This window comes from Lynx canadensis, chromosome D4, assembly GCF_007474595.2.
Source record: "Lynx canadensis isolate LIC74 chromosome D4, mLynCan4.pri.v2, whole genome shotgun sequence".
Classification (NCBI taxonomy): Eukaryota; Metazoa; Chordata; class Mammalia; order Carnivora; family Felidae; genus Lynx; species Lynx canadensis.
Genome location: NC_044315.2, coordinates 11,672,087 through 11,687,535, shown reverse-complemented (window position 1 = coordinate 11,687,535; position 15,449 = coordinate 11,672,087). Strand labels below are relative to the sequence as shown.

Below are 15,449 nucleotides of genomic sequence, written 5' to 3'. Positions count from 1 at the left end.
CTACTTCCCCATAAGGCTGTGTCTTACTCATCTTTGAGTCTTTGGGGCCCCATACAGCAATGAGCACAAGCAAGTCATTGAAGAATAAAAACATCTCTTAAAAACACTCATATTATTATCATCACTCATGATTCCCTGGAGGGAAAAACTTCTGTACCCTTTCAGTGATAATGTTTAAACTCCTAGAAATCAACAGAGGACTTTTAGCTTCTCCCACTATGTCTCTGCCCATCTGATTCTGAAAAACAGAGGCTGGTGGAGTTGGAAGAACCTACTGGTTTTGAATTAGTCAAGTGGACCTTGGCTCAAATTCCCTGCCTATCACACTGAGCTGTGTGACATGGGGCAAAGTACTTAACACTTCTGAGCCTCACTTTCCTCACCTATCAAATCAGGTTTTAACACCCACTTCCAAGTGGGTGGAATCAGTCAGTGAGATCTGCACCAAAGGTCTAACACAACGTCAGTCACATGCTTCCTCCCCCTACTTCACTAGAGGAAAGTTAGAAGTCCTACAGCATAGAGCAAAACCTGGGCCCCCTCACGATTAGGCATTTTTCACAAACATCAGTTTTGCTGAATACTTGGGAACTGAGTAGAGTGGGTCTGTCCCCAATACACCCATAGTTGTAGAAATGAAGGACACAGCCTCAGAGCTGTTCTGCAATGCATACTATTAATGCGTATTTTAGATGTGGTGGGGTTTCTTGTGTTTTGTTTTGTCTTTTAGATTTGTTGGTCCAATAATGAAAAGTTGCTATTTCAAACAGTCTCCAAGCCACCTACAAGGTACTTTTTTGCAGGGCTGGGAATATTGTAAGAAGAGGGAGAGTATACACACCCATACGAATCACACTTCAGTCCTGTAGGACTTACCTGCTCCATTGTCTTCCTTGTGCTTTCCTTCACTGACTGAGCAACAATGTGATGATGTCTGGACTAGGAAAGCGAACTCCAGACCTGCCCTCAAGAACCCATAATCAACCCCCAGCACTGAGACTGATACCCCTCCCAACACTAGGCAGAACACAGCCCACCCCCCAACCCCCCCAGAAAACAGTCTGCCATTCTGAAAGGATAAACACATGCACTGAAGTTTAGATCTCACTGAGGACTTTTTTTGCAATTCATTGTTTCCAAGCATTTGTTTTGATCAAGTTCATCCCAATCAAAAAGCTTGTATTGCTTCTTACGAAGATAACGGACTATCTATGTAGCAGACGACACAAACAGAGCCAATATATCCAGGTTGAAACAGATGAAAGAGACAGACAGACATGACAGCACCCCAGTTTCTGTGATACTTCACTGCATAAATCATTATCCCAAATATAAAGCCAAAAGAACAAGTCTGGTAACTGTCGGGAGTGACAGGTTACTGCTGTTTTTTTCAGGACAGTTCACGGCTGGGATATAATCCAGTCAGGTCAACATTTATATTTAATCATCCAATCATACTTAAAGACCACTTAGAACAACAATGCAGTTGTTACTTGGAGCTTACAACTAAGCCCAGTGAGCTTTTTTACCTCACAGTGACGTGCGCACTCTCCTTTGCTTCTGTTCTATTAATAGGTGAGAGATACTCTTTGAGACAGTGCATACTGACTGCAAATATTTTGTGGTAATAAATAGCAAAAGCATTGGCAATTTATGTTTCCTGGACAAAGTAAATCATAAACACGATACTCAGAAATTTAGCAATGCCTGAACTAACTTTATTTTTAAGCCAGTTCTGTTTCTCCACATTTTACAGAAGAAAAGGCTCACAGGGAAGTTTATCTTTAAAAAGAGGATGACTAAAGTTCCTGAATGTGAGGAGGTTTCAGGATGGAGGAAGGTGATGTGTGATTTCAGCTGCCTTTCTTAATTCCCTAACTTTTGTGGAAAATCAGTTCGTGCCAGAACTTACTAAAAAAAAAAAAAAAAAAAAAATCTAAGGGCCACTGTCAAATAAAAATAAAGGCTGTACTTTCCAAAATACACAAAGCAGCACCACACATCCCTTCCTGAGGCTGTGATACTACTAGCTTAAATATTTATAAACACCTGGATCAGAAAACATATATGTTTAAAACTAATCATTTTCATTGAAGGAGTGAATTAGGTCAGTGCCCTTAAGAAGCTCCCCATCAGCTCTCGTTTCCACTCTCCAAACAGTGAAACCCTTTGTCCATTGTATTAACCACTGTAAACTGTTTGGACATCCATTGTTAGCCCTGGCCGACTGGGTAAGTCTGGCTAAAAAGAGAGAAAATGGGATTCTGTCAATATATTTCTAACACAATCAAATGTAAGCAAGCTTTGCAAAGCCAGCTCACTCTAACTGCTACACCAGGGGCTGAAATGAAGTTACTGGTCATGCTTATCTTGGCACTTAGAATATTTGCATTCCTATCGCTTCACATTTCTCTGCAAGGAGCCTTCAGAAGTAGCACTATAGATACAAGCCTACAATAAAATCTTAATCAATAAATCACTTGGCCAACCCCCTGAAAGCAGTAATAGTAAGGTCCCTAGGAAGTAAAAAATGGATTCAGTTAGTTCAAGATGTTTAAATGTCTTAAGAGCAATACACTATAGCTCACATTTCATAACAAAAGCTAGAAAAAGGACAGTCACCATTGCCAAATATTTTAGTAGACTAGAGTGTGCTGCCTGCATGAGATTCGAGGCACCAAATAGGATACAAATCGAATCTCTTTCCATTTCATTTGTCAAAAGATAATGAAAGTTAAAGACAGAAAAAGGGAACGTCCTTTTTAGCCCATCTATCAATAAGATTTACACATCACCCCTTACTTTATTAAAAACTAACAAATCAGGGGCGCCTGGGTGGCGCAGTCGGTTAAGCGGCCGACTTCAGCCAGGTCACGATCTCGCGGTCCGGGAGTTCGAGCCCCGCGTCAGGCTCTGGGCTGATGGCTCGGAGCCTGGAGCCTGTTTCCGATTCTGTGTCTCCCTCTCTCTCTGCCCCTCCCCCGTTCATGCTCTGTCTCTCTCTGTCCCCAAAATAAATAAACGTTGAAAAAAAAAAATAAAAAAAAAAAAAAAAACTAACAAATCAGAAGGACTTCCAGAAGAAAACACTCATTAAACTTCATAAAGAATACATCAAAGCAGCTGTTCTTAGAATTAAGTCACCTTTCAGCTTCTGCATTAATTGGTAGGCTTGCAAATTATAATTTCTCAAGCTTACTCATATAGAGAAGTACCTAGAATCACAGATCAAGAGCAGGAGAAGCTGAGGCCCTTCGGAGAAACAGTTATGTGACAGGTGGGTCTTACAGCAGCATCCAGGATCCAGCAGGTGACTATAAAGTCAAAGGACGGATTCGGAATGTAAGTTACAGAAAGCAGTCTTATGACTGCTTTGGCATCCTGTTCTTCTGTAACAGTGAGGATACTAAGAAGTTACAACCACTGTCATTCAGGTTGCCAGTGCAACCCCAGGAGGTGTCTATCCCATTTCTTGTTGGCTGGCACTCATCTTCCCTTGCTCCCAGAGGCCAGAAACCCCAGCCCTCTTGCCAACAGGGTGCACTTGTTTAAGGTCTGGAAGGAGAAGGAAAGCAGATGGCCAGCAGTGGCAGGCAAAACTGGACTTCCCAGACCTGAGCTTTGCCACTATCGTTAATTCCCTACCATTTCAGCCACCTCTGGACTGAAAAGACCGAGAAGGTAGAAGGTGTTTCAAGGTCCTGGCTCTGAGCCGCAGCAGCTTTCTAACTTTCCAGGCAGGGGGACCCAAATATGAAAGCCAGTGGAGTGCCCTTGGTTTTCATCCCTCCAGTCTCGTTTTGTAGGCACTTAATTGTCTCCATTAAATTCCTTTCTCCGTGAAACAGCCAAAATGATGTCTGTTTTCTTCACCGAGCCCTGACTGAGCAGGTACACAGTGCCGCCCACTGTAGAGCTGAGAAAACCAAACACGGAAAAAATAAATTGCCTGAGGTAGAGCAAGCAAGCAGCAGGACGAAGGAATTCAAACCCAGGTCTGTCCAACTTCAGAATTACAGAATCAAAGTCAAACATATCCCCGATGCATGACCCAGCAACTCTACTCCTAGGAATTTAGACAAGAGAAATCAGTGCGTGAGGCCACAGAGCAACGTGTTGGTGATTTCCACAGCAGCTTCATTCATAATAGGAAAAAAAGAGACAAGAGATTCCAACGATAAATGGAATACTACACAGCAGCAAACAAGAACTACTGAATCACATAACACAGATGCACATCGAGGAGGTTATACTGAAGAAAAGAAGCCACTGGTGAGAGAAGTCAGAAGAGAGGTTCCCTTGTGGGTGGGGTGGTAACAGTAGGAAGAAGTAGCAAGAGAGAACCTTCTAGAGTGATGGAAAGTCCTGTTTTTTGCTCTAGGTGGTAATCACACATTCATGTAGGAGTCCGTCCAGCTCTGGAACCAGATGGTGGTGGATGCACAATATTGTGGACATACTAAATGCCACTGAACTGTACACTTCAAAATGGTTAAAATGGTGGGGCTTGTGCTACATGCACAACACAAACAAAAACAAATTTATCAAGCTGTCCACTTGGAGATCTGTGTATTTTACTGTGTGTAAATTATACTTCAACAAAATGCCAGGAAAGTAACAATATAAGAGAAGCTCCATTATGAGGAAACGAGCTTGTGAGGACAGACCCCAGATGCCACTGTTTCTCTGGGAAAATTTTTCTGTTTCAGGCACATTTTTTTTAACCTCAGTTCTTTGGTAGAAATTGAGTCCACCTTTCCTGCCTCTTCCTGACTCTGGTAAAGACATCTGCAAACTATGCACTTAAGCAGCATAAGTAGACTAAATATTTCTCCCAGACCTTTGACTAAAATTCAGATTTGGGTCTGCTAGAAAGAAGGCCACCGGGGGCGCCTGGGTGGCTCAGTTGGTTAAGCATCCGGCTTCGGCTCAGGTCACGATCTCACAGTCCGTGGGTTCGAGCCCTGCATCGGGCTCTGTGCTGACAGCTCAGAGCCTGGAGCCTGCTTCGGATTCTGTGTCTCCCTCTTTCTCTGCCCCTCCCCCGCTCATGCTCTGTCTCTCTCCTTCTCCCTCTCAAAAATAAAAACAACATTAAAAAATTTTTTAAATAAAAACTTGAGGGGCGCCTGGGTGGCTCAGTCAGTTTAAGCATCCGACTTCGGCTCAGGTCACGATCTCACAGTCTGCAAGTTCGAGCCCCGCGTTGGTCTCTGTGCTGACAGCTCAGAGCCTGGAGCCTGCTTCGGATTCTGTGTCTCCATCTCTCTCTGCCCTTCCCCTGCTCGTAATCTGTCTCTCTCTGTCTCAAAAATAAATAAAAACATTAAAAAAAATTTTTTTAAAAAGAAAGGAGGCCACCAGTATTTAAGATGAACTTGGTACCTCTTCATTTCACCATGTCGTTGCTTGCCTGGTTTTAGACTCTGACAATAACACCAGAAGGAAGAGCACAAATGTTTCCAGTTCCATTTCTGGAAAATCTCAACGGGTGTCTAGGATGCCACAAATTTCTCTCCCTTCTTAAAACTCACCCAGACACTAAACAGACCAGCCCAAAGTAGGCAAAGTGCTCTGCCTGAAGTGATGCTCAAAGTTGAGTGACAGTGAGTGATTTTACGTCAGGCAGTGAACAGTGAGGTCCTGCGACAGGAACCAGGAGGCTCATCTTAAGCGGTTTATGAAGAACAAACCAGAACGGGCTCCCAGCTGCAGGCTTCCACCTTACTTTCCACACTCCTGCTGCAGGTGATGTGGCCCTTGTAAGAGAAGTCCACAGGAAAAGAAGGGGGTGTGGGAGACTCCCAGTAGGTAGTGCTTACTGGGAACACTGGAGGGGAAGAGGAAAAAGAAAGAACGATTCTTAAGCGACTCAAGATGACTACAGATATTGGCTTGGGCTGCAGAGCAAGGAAGAGAATACGGCACACACTGTGATGGTGCATTATTTAAGCTGCAACTGAATAATAGATCTTTCCAGCACTTCATGAGCAGAACAGCTATTGCCACTCTTGAGTTCTCAGTTTATCTGTTAGAAAAATATCTTTCAGAGAAAATCCACTGGACCTTTTCTTAAAAGAAACAAACAAACACAAGGTTTTTAAAGCGCATGGAAGCACTTTAAGATGACAAGAACCAATAGAAGTTACTTAGAATGTTCTCTAGGCTTTACACCCAACCACTGAGAAGACTTCAGAGACCTTCAAATCGAACTACTCATTTCCCTAGAGAGAAACTAAATTTACGTGCCTTACCTGAAGCCACCCAACTAATTAGTGGTACAGCTTATACACCGCTACAGAAAAGGTTAGTATATAACTCGACAGGTCTTTTTCTTACTACAAACCATCTCATTCACTATATAAATGTCAGGAATCCACTCTTCTGAGTTCCCAGTGAGTCTTCAATTCTTATTGGTTTATGAAACAAAAGCCTTCCCCAGATCCAGTCAGTTGGGTGTGCTAAGCGTAGTGGGTATGTCTGATGCCCCATCAGCTTCTGGGGTGACCCAGATGACTCAGACCAAGGAAAGGCTCATGGCAGACAGGAAGTGACCGGCATGTAGCAGACGTGATAAGGGCTCTAATAAATACTGGCATGTGCACACTAACCAATCATGGGCGAGAAGGAAACTGATTCAGCCTGAGGGAAGAAGGGTAAGGGAGGAACCGGGCTTCTAAAAATGAGCTCACAGGGAAGTTCCATCTAAACGAGTCATTCTTTCACAAACAGAAATGGTTAGTTTTGCTAATTAATTCCCCCAAATAATTTCATTCTGCTGCTGCCACATATATTTGTGAACTGCCTTCCAAGGACGGAGAATGGGCTGGTTGCCTCCACAGCGTAGACTACCCTCCTTCCCAACACAGCCTCCGGGTCTTAGGTGTGCTCCACATTAAGGCACAAAAGAAACCCCACAACCTAGAACTTGGAACACTTCCTTTACTTCTGTGATAATAAATGGCTCTCAACAAATGGTTCTCAACAAAGCCATATTCGGAACATTATTTCCTCCTCAGAGGAACAAAGGTCTTAGAAGCTACAGGTCCTAGGGGCACCTGGGTGGTTCAGTCAGTTAAGTGTCCAACTCTTGATTTCGGCTCAGGTCACAATTCATGAGATCGAGCCCAGCATCGGGCTCCACGCTAATAGGGAGGAAGCCTGATAGGGATTCTCTTTCTCCCTCTCTGCCCCTCCCCCCCCCAATAAATAAATAAACTTTAAAAAAAAAGTTACACGTCCTAAAAAAGTTGTTTTACTAGAAAACATTATTTCTCCTGTTCACCTTCAACTCAAATGGCAAAATCTAGAGTATCTGCAGTGTTCTCTCATCTCTACCAAAGGTTTTCTTTAATACAGTGGCAAAGATACAGCTGGACTTTAATCATTATCTGTTAATTACAGCCTAGTAACTGTTACTTACCAGGAACTATCCCCATAATTCTCTCACAATGTATTATACATCTTCCTCCAAATGCCTTTGACTTGTCACTAACTATAAATATATAACTATATATTTAGTCTCATATGGGGTGTCTATCAGATGAGGCATACTATAATTAAGCTTTCAAAAGATGATGCCATCTTTTTCTTGTGAACATAATGTATATATTTCATATGGCTGATTAAAGTCTACAATAGAAAATAATAATTGCCCTATTAATTAATTCTAGAGTCTGACTTTACATATGCATAGAGGTAAAATTTAGAAAACAACTGCATTCAAGGATGTGACATGAGCTCTTTGTCATGATTAATGGTGTAACTTGAAATTTGTCAGTTCAGCTTCCTAAAACACAAATACTTTGGGCACCTGGGTGGCTCAGTTGGTTGAGTGTCTGACTCTTGGTTTTGGCTCAGGTCATGATCTGTGGTTCATGAGTTGAAGCCCCATGTCGGACTCTGTTCTCTCTCTCTCTCTCTCTCTCTCTCTCTCAAAATAAACTTTAGACCATATATTTTATTCACAAAAGATCTGTGAAGTGTATGCTGTCACCCTACTAGTATTCCTGCCACCCCCAAATTCCTCCCACACATACGCAATGTTGGGGAAAGAGAAACAGAAACAGAAACACTATAATCCATGACTATTCTAATTAGGCTAAATATTAGCCTGAAAGTTAAAATAAATATTCATTATGGTAAAAATGTATATTGCTACGGTCTAAAATGTATAAGGTACAGGCAGGAGTGCCTGGCTGACTCAGTCAGTAGAGCCTATGACTCTTGATCTTGGGGTCAGGAGGTTGAGCCTCACGTTGCACAGGACTGGGTAGAGTTTACTTAAAAATGTAGAAGGCGTATAAGTGATTAAGAAAGGCTGCATTATATTTTTAAGGTTAAAGACCTGACCTGATTTAACTGTAACCATCTGGCAGAGGCACTCAACAAATATCTGCACGGATTTAAAATGACTGAAGTACAAGTTACTAATTGAAGGCTTAGAATTTCGCGTAAAAGGCATGCACGCACACACACAATTAAGGATTTTGGTGACTGAAACAAAGTGTTTTCTATTCTGGTTTTATTTACCTACTATGACCATGAACTTCAATTGCTCCTTTCTCTAGGTCAAGGCAGGGTTACTTTTTTTCTTTTTTTAACCTCAAGACTTCTAATTCCTACTACAATCCTTGTTAAAGCCTATTTTACAGACCAACATAGGCTACATTTTTAAAAAATTAAGTGCATTTGGGGCACCTGGTTGGCTCAGTTGCTAAAGCGTGCATGCAACTCTTGACCTCAGGGTTGTGAGCTTGAGCCCCATGTGGGGTGTAGAGATTGCTTTAAAAAATACAATCTTTAGGGGCGCCTGGGTGGCACAGTCGGTTAAGCGTCCGACTTCAGCCAGGTCACGATCTCGCGGTCCGGGAGTTCGAGCCCCGCGTCGGGCTCTGGGCTGATGGCTCAGAGCCTGGAGCCTGCTTCCGATTCTGTGTCTCCCTCTCTCTCTGCCCCTCCCCCGTTCATGCTCTGTCTCTCTCTGTCTCAAAAATAAATAAACGTTGAAAAAAAAATTAAAAAAAAAATACAATCTTTAAAAAAATAAAATGAAATAAAATAAAACAAATGCATTTACATGTGAGGCTATTTGGTCCTCTCCCTTCTTCAGCAAGATGCACTGCATAGCAGAGGGTGCCCCCTGCAGTACCTAAGTTTTTCCTCCATTCTTTCACAAAAGTCACACCACAGACCTTAAAGTCTTCAGAAGGGCTTGTGGGGAGCAGAGAAAGGAATGAGAATCAAGCAAGATATCAGAGAGCTTCACAAATATACTGTCTGCAATAAAAAAGAGCCGGGTAGGCAAGAGCAAGATGTACATGTAAGACATAAAAACCTGTCAAATTCAACTTTCCTGGCTTTTCTGGGTCGTTCTGTGTCTGACATTCCTGAAGGTGTGGTCAAGGTATACTCAGCTCTCCATAACTAAATGTCACACTCATATTTTAAGCAGTATTTCCCAAGACTCGGATTTCAAGGGCTCTATTCACAATTTTTACCTTAGTCTCATACCATTCATCCCAAGAATTTATTATTCTCACATCAAACCTGTTGCTTTCCTTCATAGTTTTGCCTCATTCTTTTTTTCATAAATTTCTTTTTAAAGTTTATTTATTGGAGACAGAGATAGCATGAGTGAGGGAGGGGCAGAGAGAGAGGGAGACAGAGAATCCCAAACAGGCTCTGCACTGCCAGCTTGGAGCCCGACGTAGGTAGGGCTGGAACTCACGAAACCTTGAGACCATGACCTGGGCCGAAAACCAAGAATCGGACGCTTCACCGGCCGAGCCACCCAGGCACCCCTTTGCCTCATTCTAAGTAAACAATCTGTCCACGAAATCAGTGAGTTTGGTAACTGGCTTTAGAGTGTTGGTCTTGAAGTACAATATCCATGCAGAGTCACTGAAAAATAACGGGTCGCCTCTAAGTCTGTCTGTGTAGCACACTTTAGAAAACAGTTTGCGGAACAACAAACCAGGACAGAAAAAGAATGCTTCGTTAACATAATCAGGTATTTTTTCCCCGACAACAGTCTGGTCTTTCTTCTGAGCTCCCAGTTACTGGGCTGATGAACCTCTGGGTGCAGTGGCCAGCTAGAAGAGAAAAGCTCTAAGCCCCTTACAAACAGAATGAGACTGTCACCATCAGGGGAAGGCCTAAGCGGAGCTGCCTGGGCTCCAGAAGTGAGAAGCCAAGTGCATTTCCCAGGCACCTTCAAACCTGGGACTCGCTGTTGCCGCTACACGTTAGCACTGAGCGCCTGAACGCTTCTTTCCACTGCTGATACGTGGTCTTTAAAAAAAAAAAAAAAAAAAAAATAGGAATGGTAACACCCCCTTAGACCCGTATACATTTGGTAGCTATACGGGCTTCTGCCAACAAGGGTCACGGTGAAAATTCCTGTGGGGGTGAGGAGGCCCTAAAATAGTTGTAGGGAAGGTTTCTTTTTTAACCTCAATAAGTTCACACAAACTTTGAAGTTTTTAACTACTTAAATAGGTGTTCAGTCTGATCTCTGGGTCTGTTTCTGATACCCCGACCCTTGGACTTAGGATCAAGAAACTAACTTCGTAAAATACCCGAGATGATCATTTTACGTCCCCGTCTCTATCCCCTCCCCCACACCCTCCTACATCACTACACCCCAAATCCCCTGCAATGGAAAACGCCTTTTCAACAGCAAGGCTGGCTAGTCCGAGGCCATCTGGCCAGCAATTGTTGGCTCCCTGATTACTACGCAGAATCTAATCAATGAGGCATTTTACAGGGAGTCAGCTCTCAACCTAGATAAATTAATCCGTAGCCACAACTCCTAAATGGGATTTGTTTTAGAGATTAAGCAAGGAATTCCCCGATGGCTCATATTCTTGGTGGAAGTATGCTGAAAGTTTCAGCAGTGATTACTAACCCTTCCTCTTAACTCCACCCCCGCCACCCACTCTTTGTGCCACTCCTGGACCAAATCTGCATGACTTTTTAAACTACAGAACTTACTCCAGCCCACAGGAGGAGAGTGGCCCTGCCTAGTTTCAAGAATCTTACCTGTCTCTTAAAAAGAATACCTTCAGAAGAGAAACCCTTTCTAAATCGAAGTCCCTGCAGGGATTTCTTTTTTTTTTTTTTTTTCATCTCCCTTGCATTCTCAGGCACTTCTGCAAAAGATAAATGGCTGGCTATAACCTTTTGTCGGATGTAGAAAGAATTAGATCAAAAGTTAAACAAATGGAGACATAAGTCCTTGCAAATAGAATTCCCCAGGGGGGCGATATTAAAATTCATTGGTCTTAAGCCTTTGGGAGCCTCAAAAAACAGTAATACTCCCATTGTAGGGTGGGGGGAGTGAAGTGTTTACTGAGAAACTGGTTCACTTCTTTGTAGGGAAAATCAACTCACTGATCCATTAGGGATTTCTAGGACTTTCCCCGCCCCCCCCAAGTCTTTTACTGGCATTCAAGGCCTTTCAAGAGTGTGAGCAACTCTTTCTCTTTCCCTCAGCTCCTGCCTAGACACCGACATGGTAACCCCTACCTGTACTTCTAGATCCTACCTCCCAGGACCCAGCACCTGTCTTGGTTCATATCACTAGCTACCGCTTCCCTGGCACCCACCTCATGTCTGGCACCTTCCATCATTTCAGGCAGTCCTCACATAACCCTACGAGGTGGGCGTGTTATCAGCCCCCTCTTCTTCACTGGCTTACGCTGTGGGGTATCTGTTCGAATGCGGCCCTTTCTTCCCAAAAAGAATCCCTAAAGGGAGGGTGTGTAAGGCAATCGCACCCTGCCTGTATTTCTGTACTGCAGAGTGCGCACCTGTATGGCACGCTCCCCCCTCAGCCCCAGGTATCCCAGCAGAGTCTGCGGAGTTCACAATACCCTACAATTTTCAGATGTAACAGACTCTGAAGACAGAAACGGAGTCTTGCTCATCTTGTACCCCTTGCAGGGACCGCCACAGGCAGGTGCTCGTTATTAGCGGTGTGGTCACAAAAAAGTTACAGCAGCCACGGCAAGGAAAGAAGTCCCCCTTCCTCCATCTCTGATAGCAGCTCTGAAAGAGCTCAAGAAACACCTCCAAAGCCCCCGCTGCCTAAGTAAAGCACCCCTTCTCACATCTCCCAGAGAAGGAGAAGCTACAGCGTCCCATCCATATTTCTAACTGGAATATTTCTAATCATTCTTAATTACCTGCACGCTTCCCCGACAAGACAGCAACAGGGGCACGCTCTTCCCACTTGTAGTCCCCACACTGGAGTGAAGTTGTTCGTGAAACTTTACTGAAGAGTCAAATTTCATTCTCAGGCAGGTACAAATGCAACTAGTCTAAAGCATCTCCTTCCCAGGTGTGGGTGATGTTACCCCCCCCCCCACACACACACCCCCTCTCAGTCTCTCCCCCCAACCATTCTGCCAAAGCAGGACTGATTCTCTGGCAAGGATTATCAGCACACCCCCAGCACAGGCCACCAAAAGACCTGAGGCCGAGGGCCTCCTGCCCCCTCTGCTAGGATCCCCCAAGCTGAGGGAGGGAGTGTGGAGTCACAGGGCAGTTTCTCCGACGGGGTGAGTCTCCGCTGGGAACTGCAGGGAAACCACAACCATTTATTACTCAGGCCAGACAGCTGCCAGGGAAGCGGCGCTGCCTAAGAACTTAAACTAAAATAGAGGTGGGAGGCTGTATTCCATTACTAAGCCCTGGAGTATTCGCTCCCAAGTTCGTCCACATTTCCAGAATGTTAAAACCCTGCAGTCAAAACCCTGAGTATTTATAAACTACTGTGCAGAAGCGGAAACCTGACAAATGAAGACATAAAAGCAAGGGAATGGTGACAGGTAAGATAATACCAGAGCAGAAAGCATTCATCACCCCCTTGTTGTGGCTTCCTCCAAAACCCCATCTCCATTCCCCACTGAAAACAACTTTTACTTGTATTACCGCGGCAGCTGATTAAAAAGGAAAATGAGGCTCCGGTCTCCAAAGAGTTGTCAAGTTTGTCTCACAGGCACATGCCTGTAAGTTTGCATCAAGTAGGTGTGGTAGGAAAGAGAAGGAAGACACAAAGGCATACGGCAGGCTACACAACAGGCAGGACGAGATGCCTTCAAGGTACCAGAGATCCAGGACAGAGTTCAGGACCGTGTCCCCTACCCTCCCTGACGATTTAATCTCAAACCCAAGTGACTTCAGAGAGGAGAGAAAAGGATTAAGGAGCCCTGGAGGCCATGAGCCACCACCCAGTCGGGTGAAATCTACCCGTGCCCCCCGCCCCACTTTCAGGTGGGAGAGTAGCAGCTGCCCACCGCGCAACAGGAAGCCCACCACGCGCTCTACGCTCATCCCCCGAGAGTCTTCTCCCAACCGAGCAGACTCGAAGGGCACTTACACGGAGCCAACCTGACAGCTCCCGCCGGGGTGGAAACCCGCGATCCCCTCGCACCGGCATCTCGGGCGCAAATCCCGCCTGGGCTCCGCTCCTCGCGAGGTCCGCGCAGCAGATCAGTCCTCGGACCCGAAACCGGGGTTGCGGGAGGGCCGGCCCGCAGGGCCCACCCCTTTGTCCCTCCTCCCGCCTCCCGCCGCCCGCCCCCCGCCGGAGCGCAGCGCCTCCGCGCCGGCGGCCGGACCCGGGAAACTCTCAAATGGGCCGCTACCACCCCCGCGCGGCCGGGGGGATAGAGCGCGCCGAGACCAACCCGCGAGGTCTCCGCGGCTGGCCGCTTCGAGAGCGACTTCCGGCGGGGGGGGGCGGTAGGGGGGCGGGGACGGCGGCGGCAGGGGGTTCCTCTCCCCCCAGGGCCCGAGCGTCCCGCGGCCCCCACGCCCTACCCTACCCCCCCACCGGACGGCGCGATGGTTCGCTCCGCGGCGCGCACTAGGCCGGCAGGTCGGGCTCCGGGCGCGCGCCGGGAAGCGCTGGGAGCTCCGAGCGCAGGGGCCAGCCGGGGGACCGGCCCGTCTGTCCTGGGGCGCTTCCTTTGAGGTCGCGTGCGCATCCGGTACGAACACATTTTGGAGAGGTTTGCAGCGCCTCTTTTGCTCTCTTCCGAAGGGAAGAAGAGGGGAAACCCCAAAGTTATCTGTCCTGCCTAGAGGCCTGCCCAGCCAGCCGACACGTACACGGCATTGTAGCCCACGTGTCTCAGCTCAACAACTGATTACCGGAATTCCGAGGGTATTGGGATGTTCGTGTTAAATAAAACTTGACTTTGGAGGAAAATATACCCCAGCTTATCTCTTTTTTATCACATTTCCAACAGCTCCAGTAAAAACACTGCAACGCCTCTCGCATCGTCATCTTTTAAAAGACTACCAGTAAGTCACAGATGCTTATCCAAGCAGGATTTATCAGTACATTTACTCGTTTTAGAGTCTCCTATGTACGAAGAACTGCACAAGAGAAGTAAAAGCTTCCTTATTTTAGAGGCATGTAAATTATTCGGAGACTCGAAACAGGTACACTGAATAAAAGCATAATTTGGGGGTTGAAATTTAAGGGAACCACGCTGTAAAAGAAAAAAAAGTGTGGACTACCTCGCTCTTCCCTTAAAATTGCTTTCCCTTAAGGCAAAACTCGGCCGAGGCTCCCAAGTAGAAGGTGAAAGGTAGAATGTCCTATCTGACCCGCTGACGAGATGCAGAAGCTAGGCTCTCTCCCCGAAAGGTTGCTTCACTTCCTGCCTGATCAAAACAAGTTTGGCAGTTTATGTGGAAAAACAAGCCCAGCAGATGCCTCTCTGAAAGTGTGAGGCTTCTGGCCTCCTTTGGGGAGCTAAGTGCATGCTTCTGGATTAAAAAGCATCGTGAGTGACGTTTCTCACTTGGCCTACAAGTCTCCAGACACAGACGTTGGGGTCGTGTTTCCGGTGTAAGGTGTTACTCCCCCGACCTAAGCTCTGATTTAAAAAATGTTTCCCAAATTAGGTAGTGCGAACAAATAATAACAATGATAGCGTTTGTGAACTGGTCACACCTTAGTAATGTGAGCTGATTCATTAGCATTTAAAAAGGAAGAAAGGAATCCACAGTGTAGTACTTAACATCTGCAGAACTATTTCCTTTTTCTCTCTAGAGCTGCACTGCCCAACATAACCACTTCTCACATGTGGGTATTCAATACATTTTATTTTAAATTAACTAAAATTAGGGATTTAGGATTTAAAAGCTTCCAGGGGCGCCTGGGTGGCTCAGTTGGTGGAGCATCAGACTTTGGCTCGGGTCGTGATCTCACGGTTCATGGGTTCGAGCCCCCACAGTGGGCTTTCTGTTGACAGCTGGAGCCTGGTTCAGATTCTTTGTCTCCCTCTCTCTCTCTGCCTCTCGCCTGCTCACACTCTCTCCCTCTCAAAAATAAACAAACATTAAACAATGTTTAAGTAGAATAACAAACATTAAAGAAAATGAAGATTTCAGACGAATGTGTCACATGAGTCACATTTCCAGTGCTCAGT

General features: G+C 45.5%; 1 protein-coding gene across 1 annotated transcript in view; it reads right to left on the bottom strand.

Annotated features, from left to right (window-relative positions):
• Positions 1-13,528, bottom strand: part of TJP2 (tight junction protein 2) — a 76,815-nt gene extending 63,287 nt beyond the window's left edge. The window contains 1 exon segment of the mRNA XM_030293067.1: positions 13,385-13,528. Within this exon segment, the coding sequence (XP_030148927.1) occupies positions 13,385-13,444 (60 nt within the window). The 5' untranslated portion in view covers positions 13,445-13,528.
• Between the last annotated feature and the right edge of the window lie 1,921 nt (positions 13,529-15,449).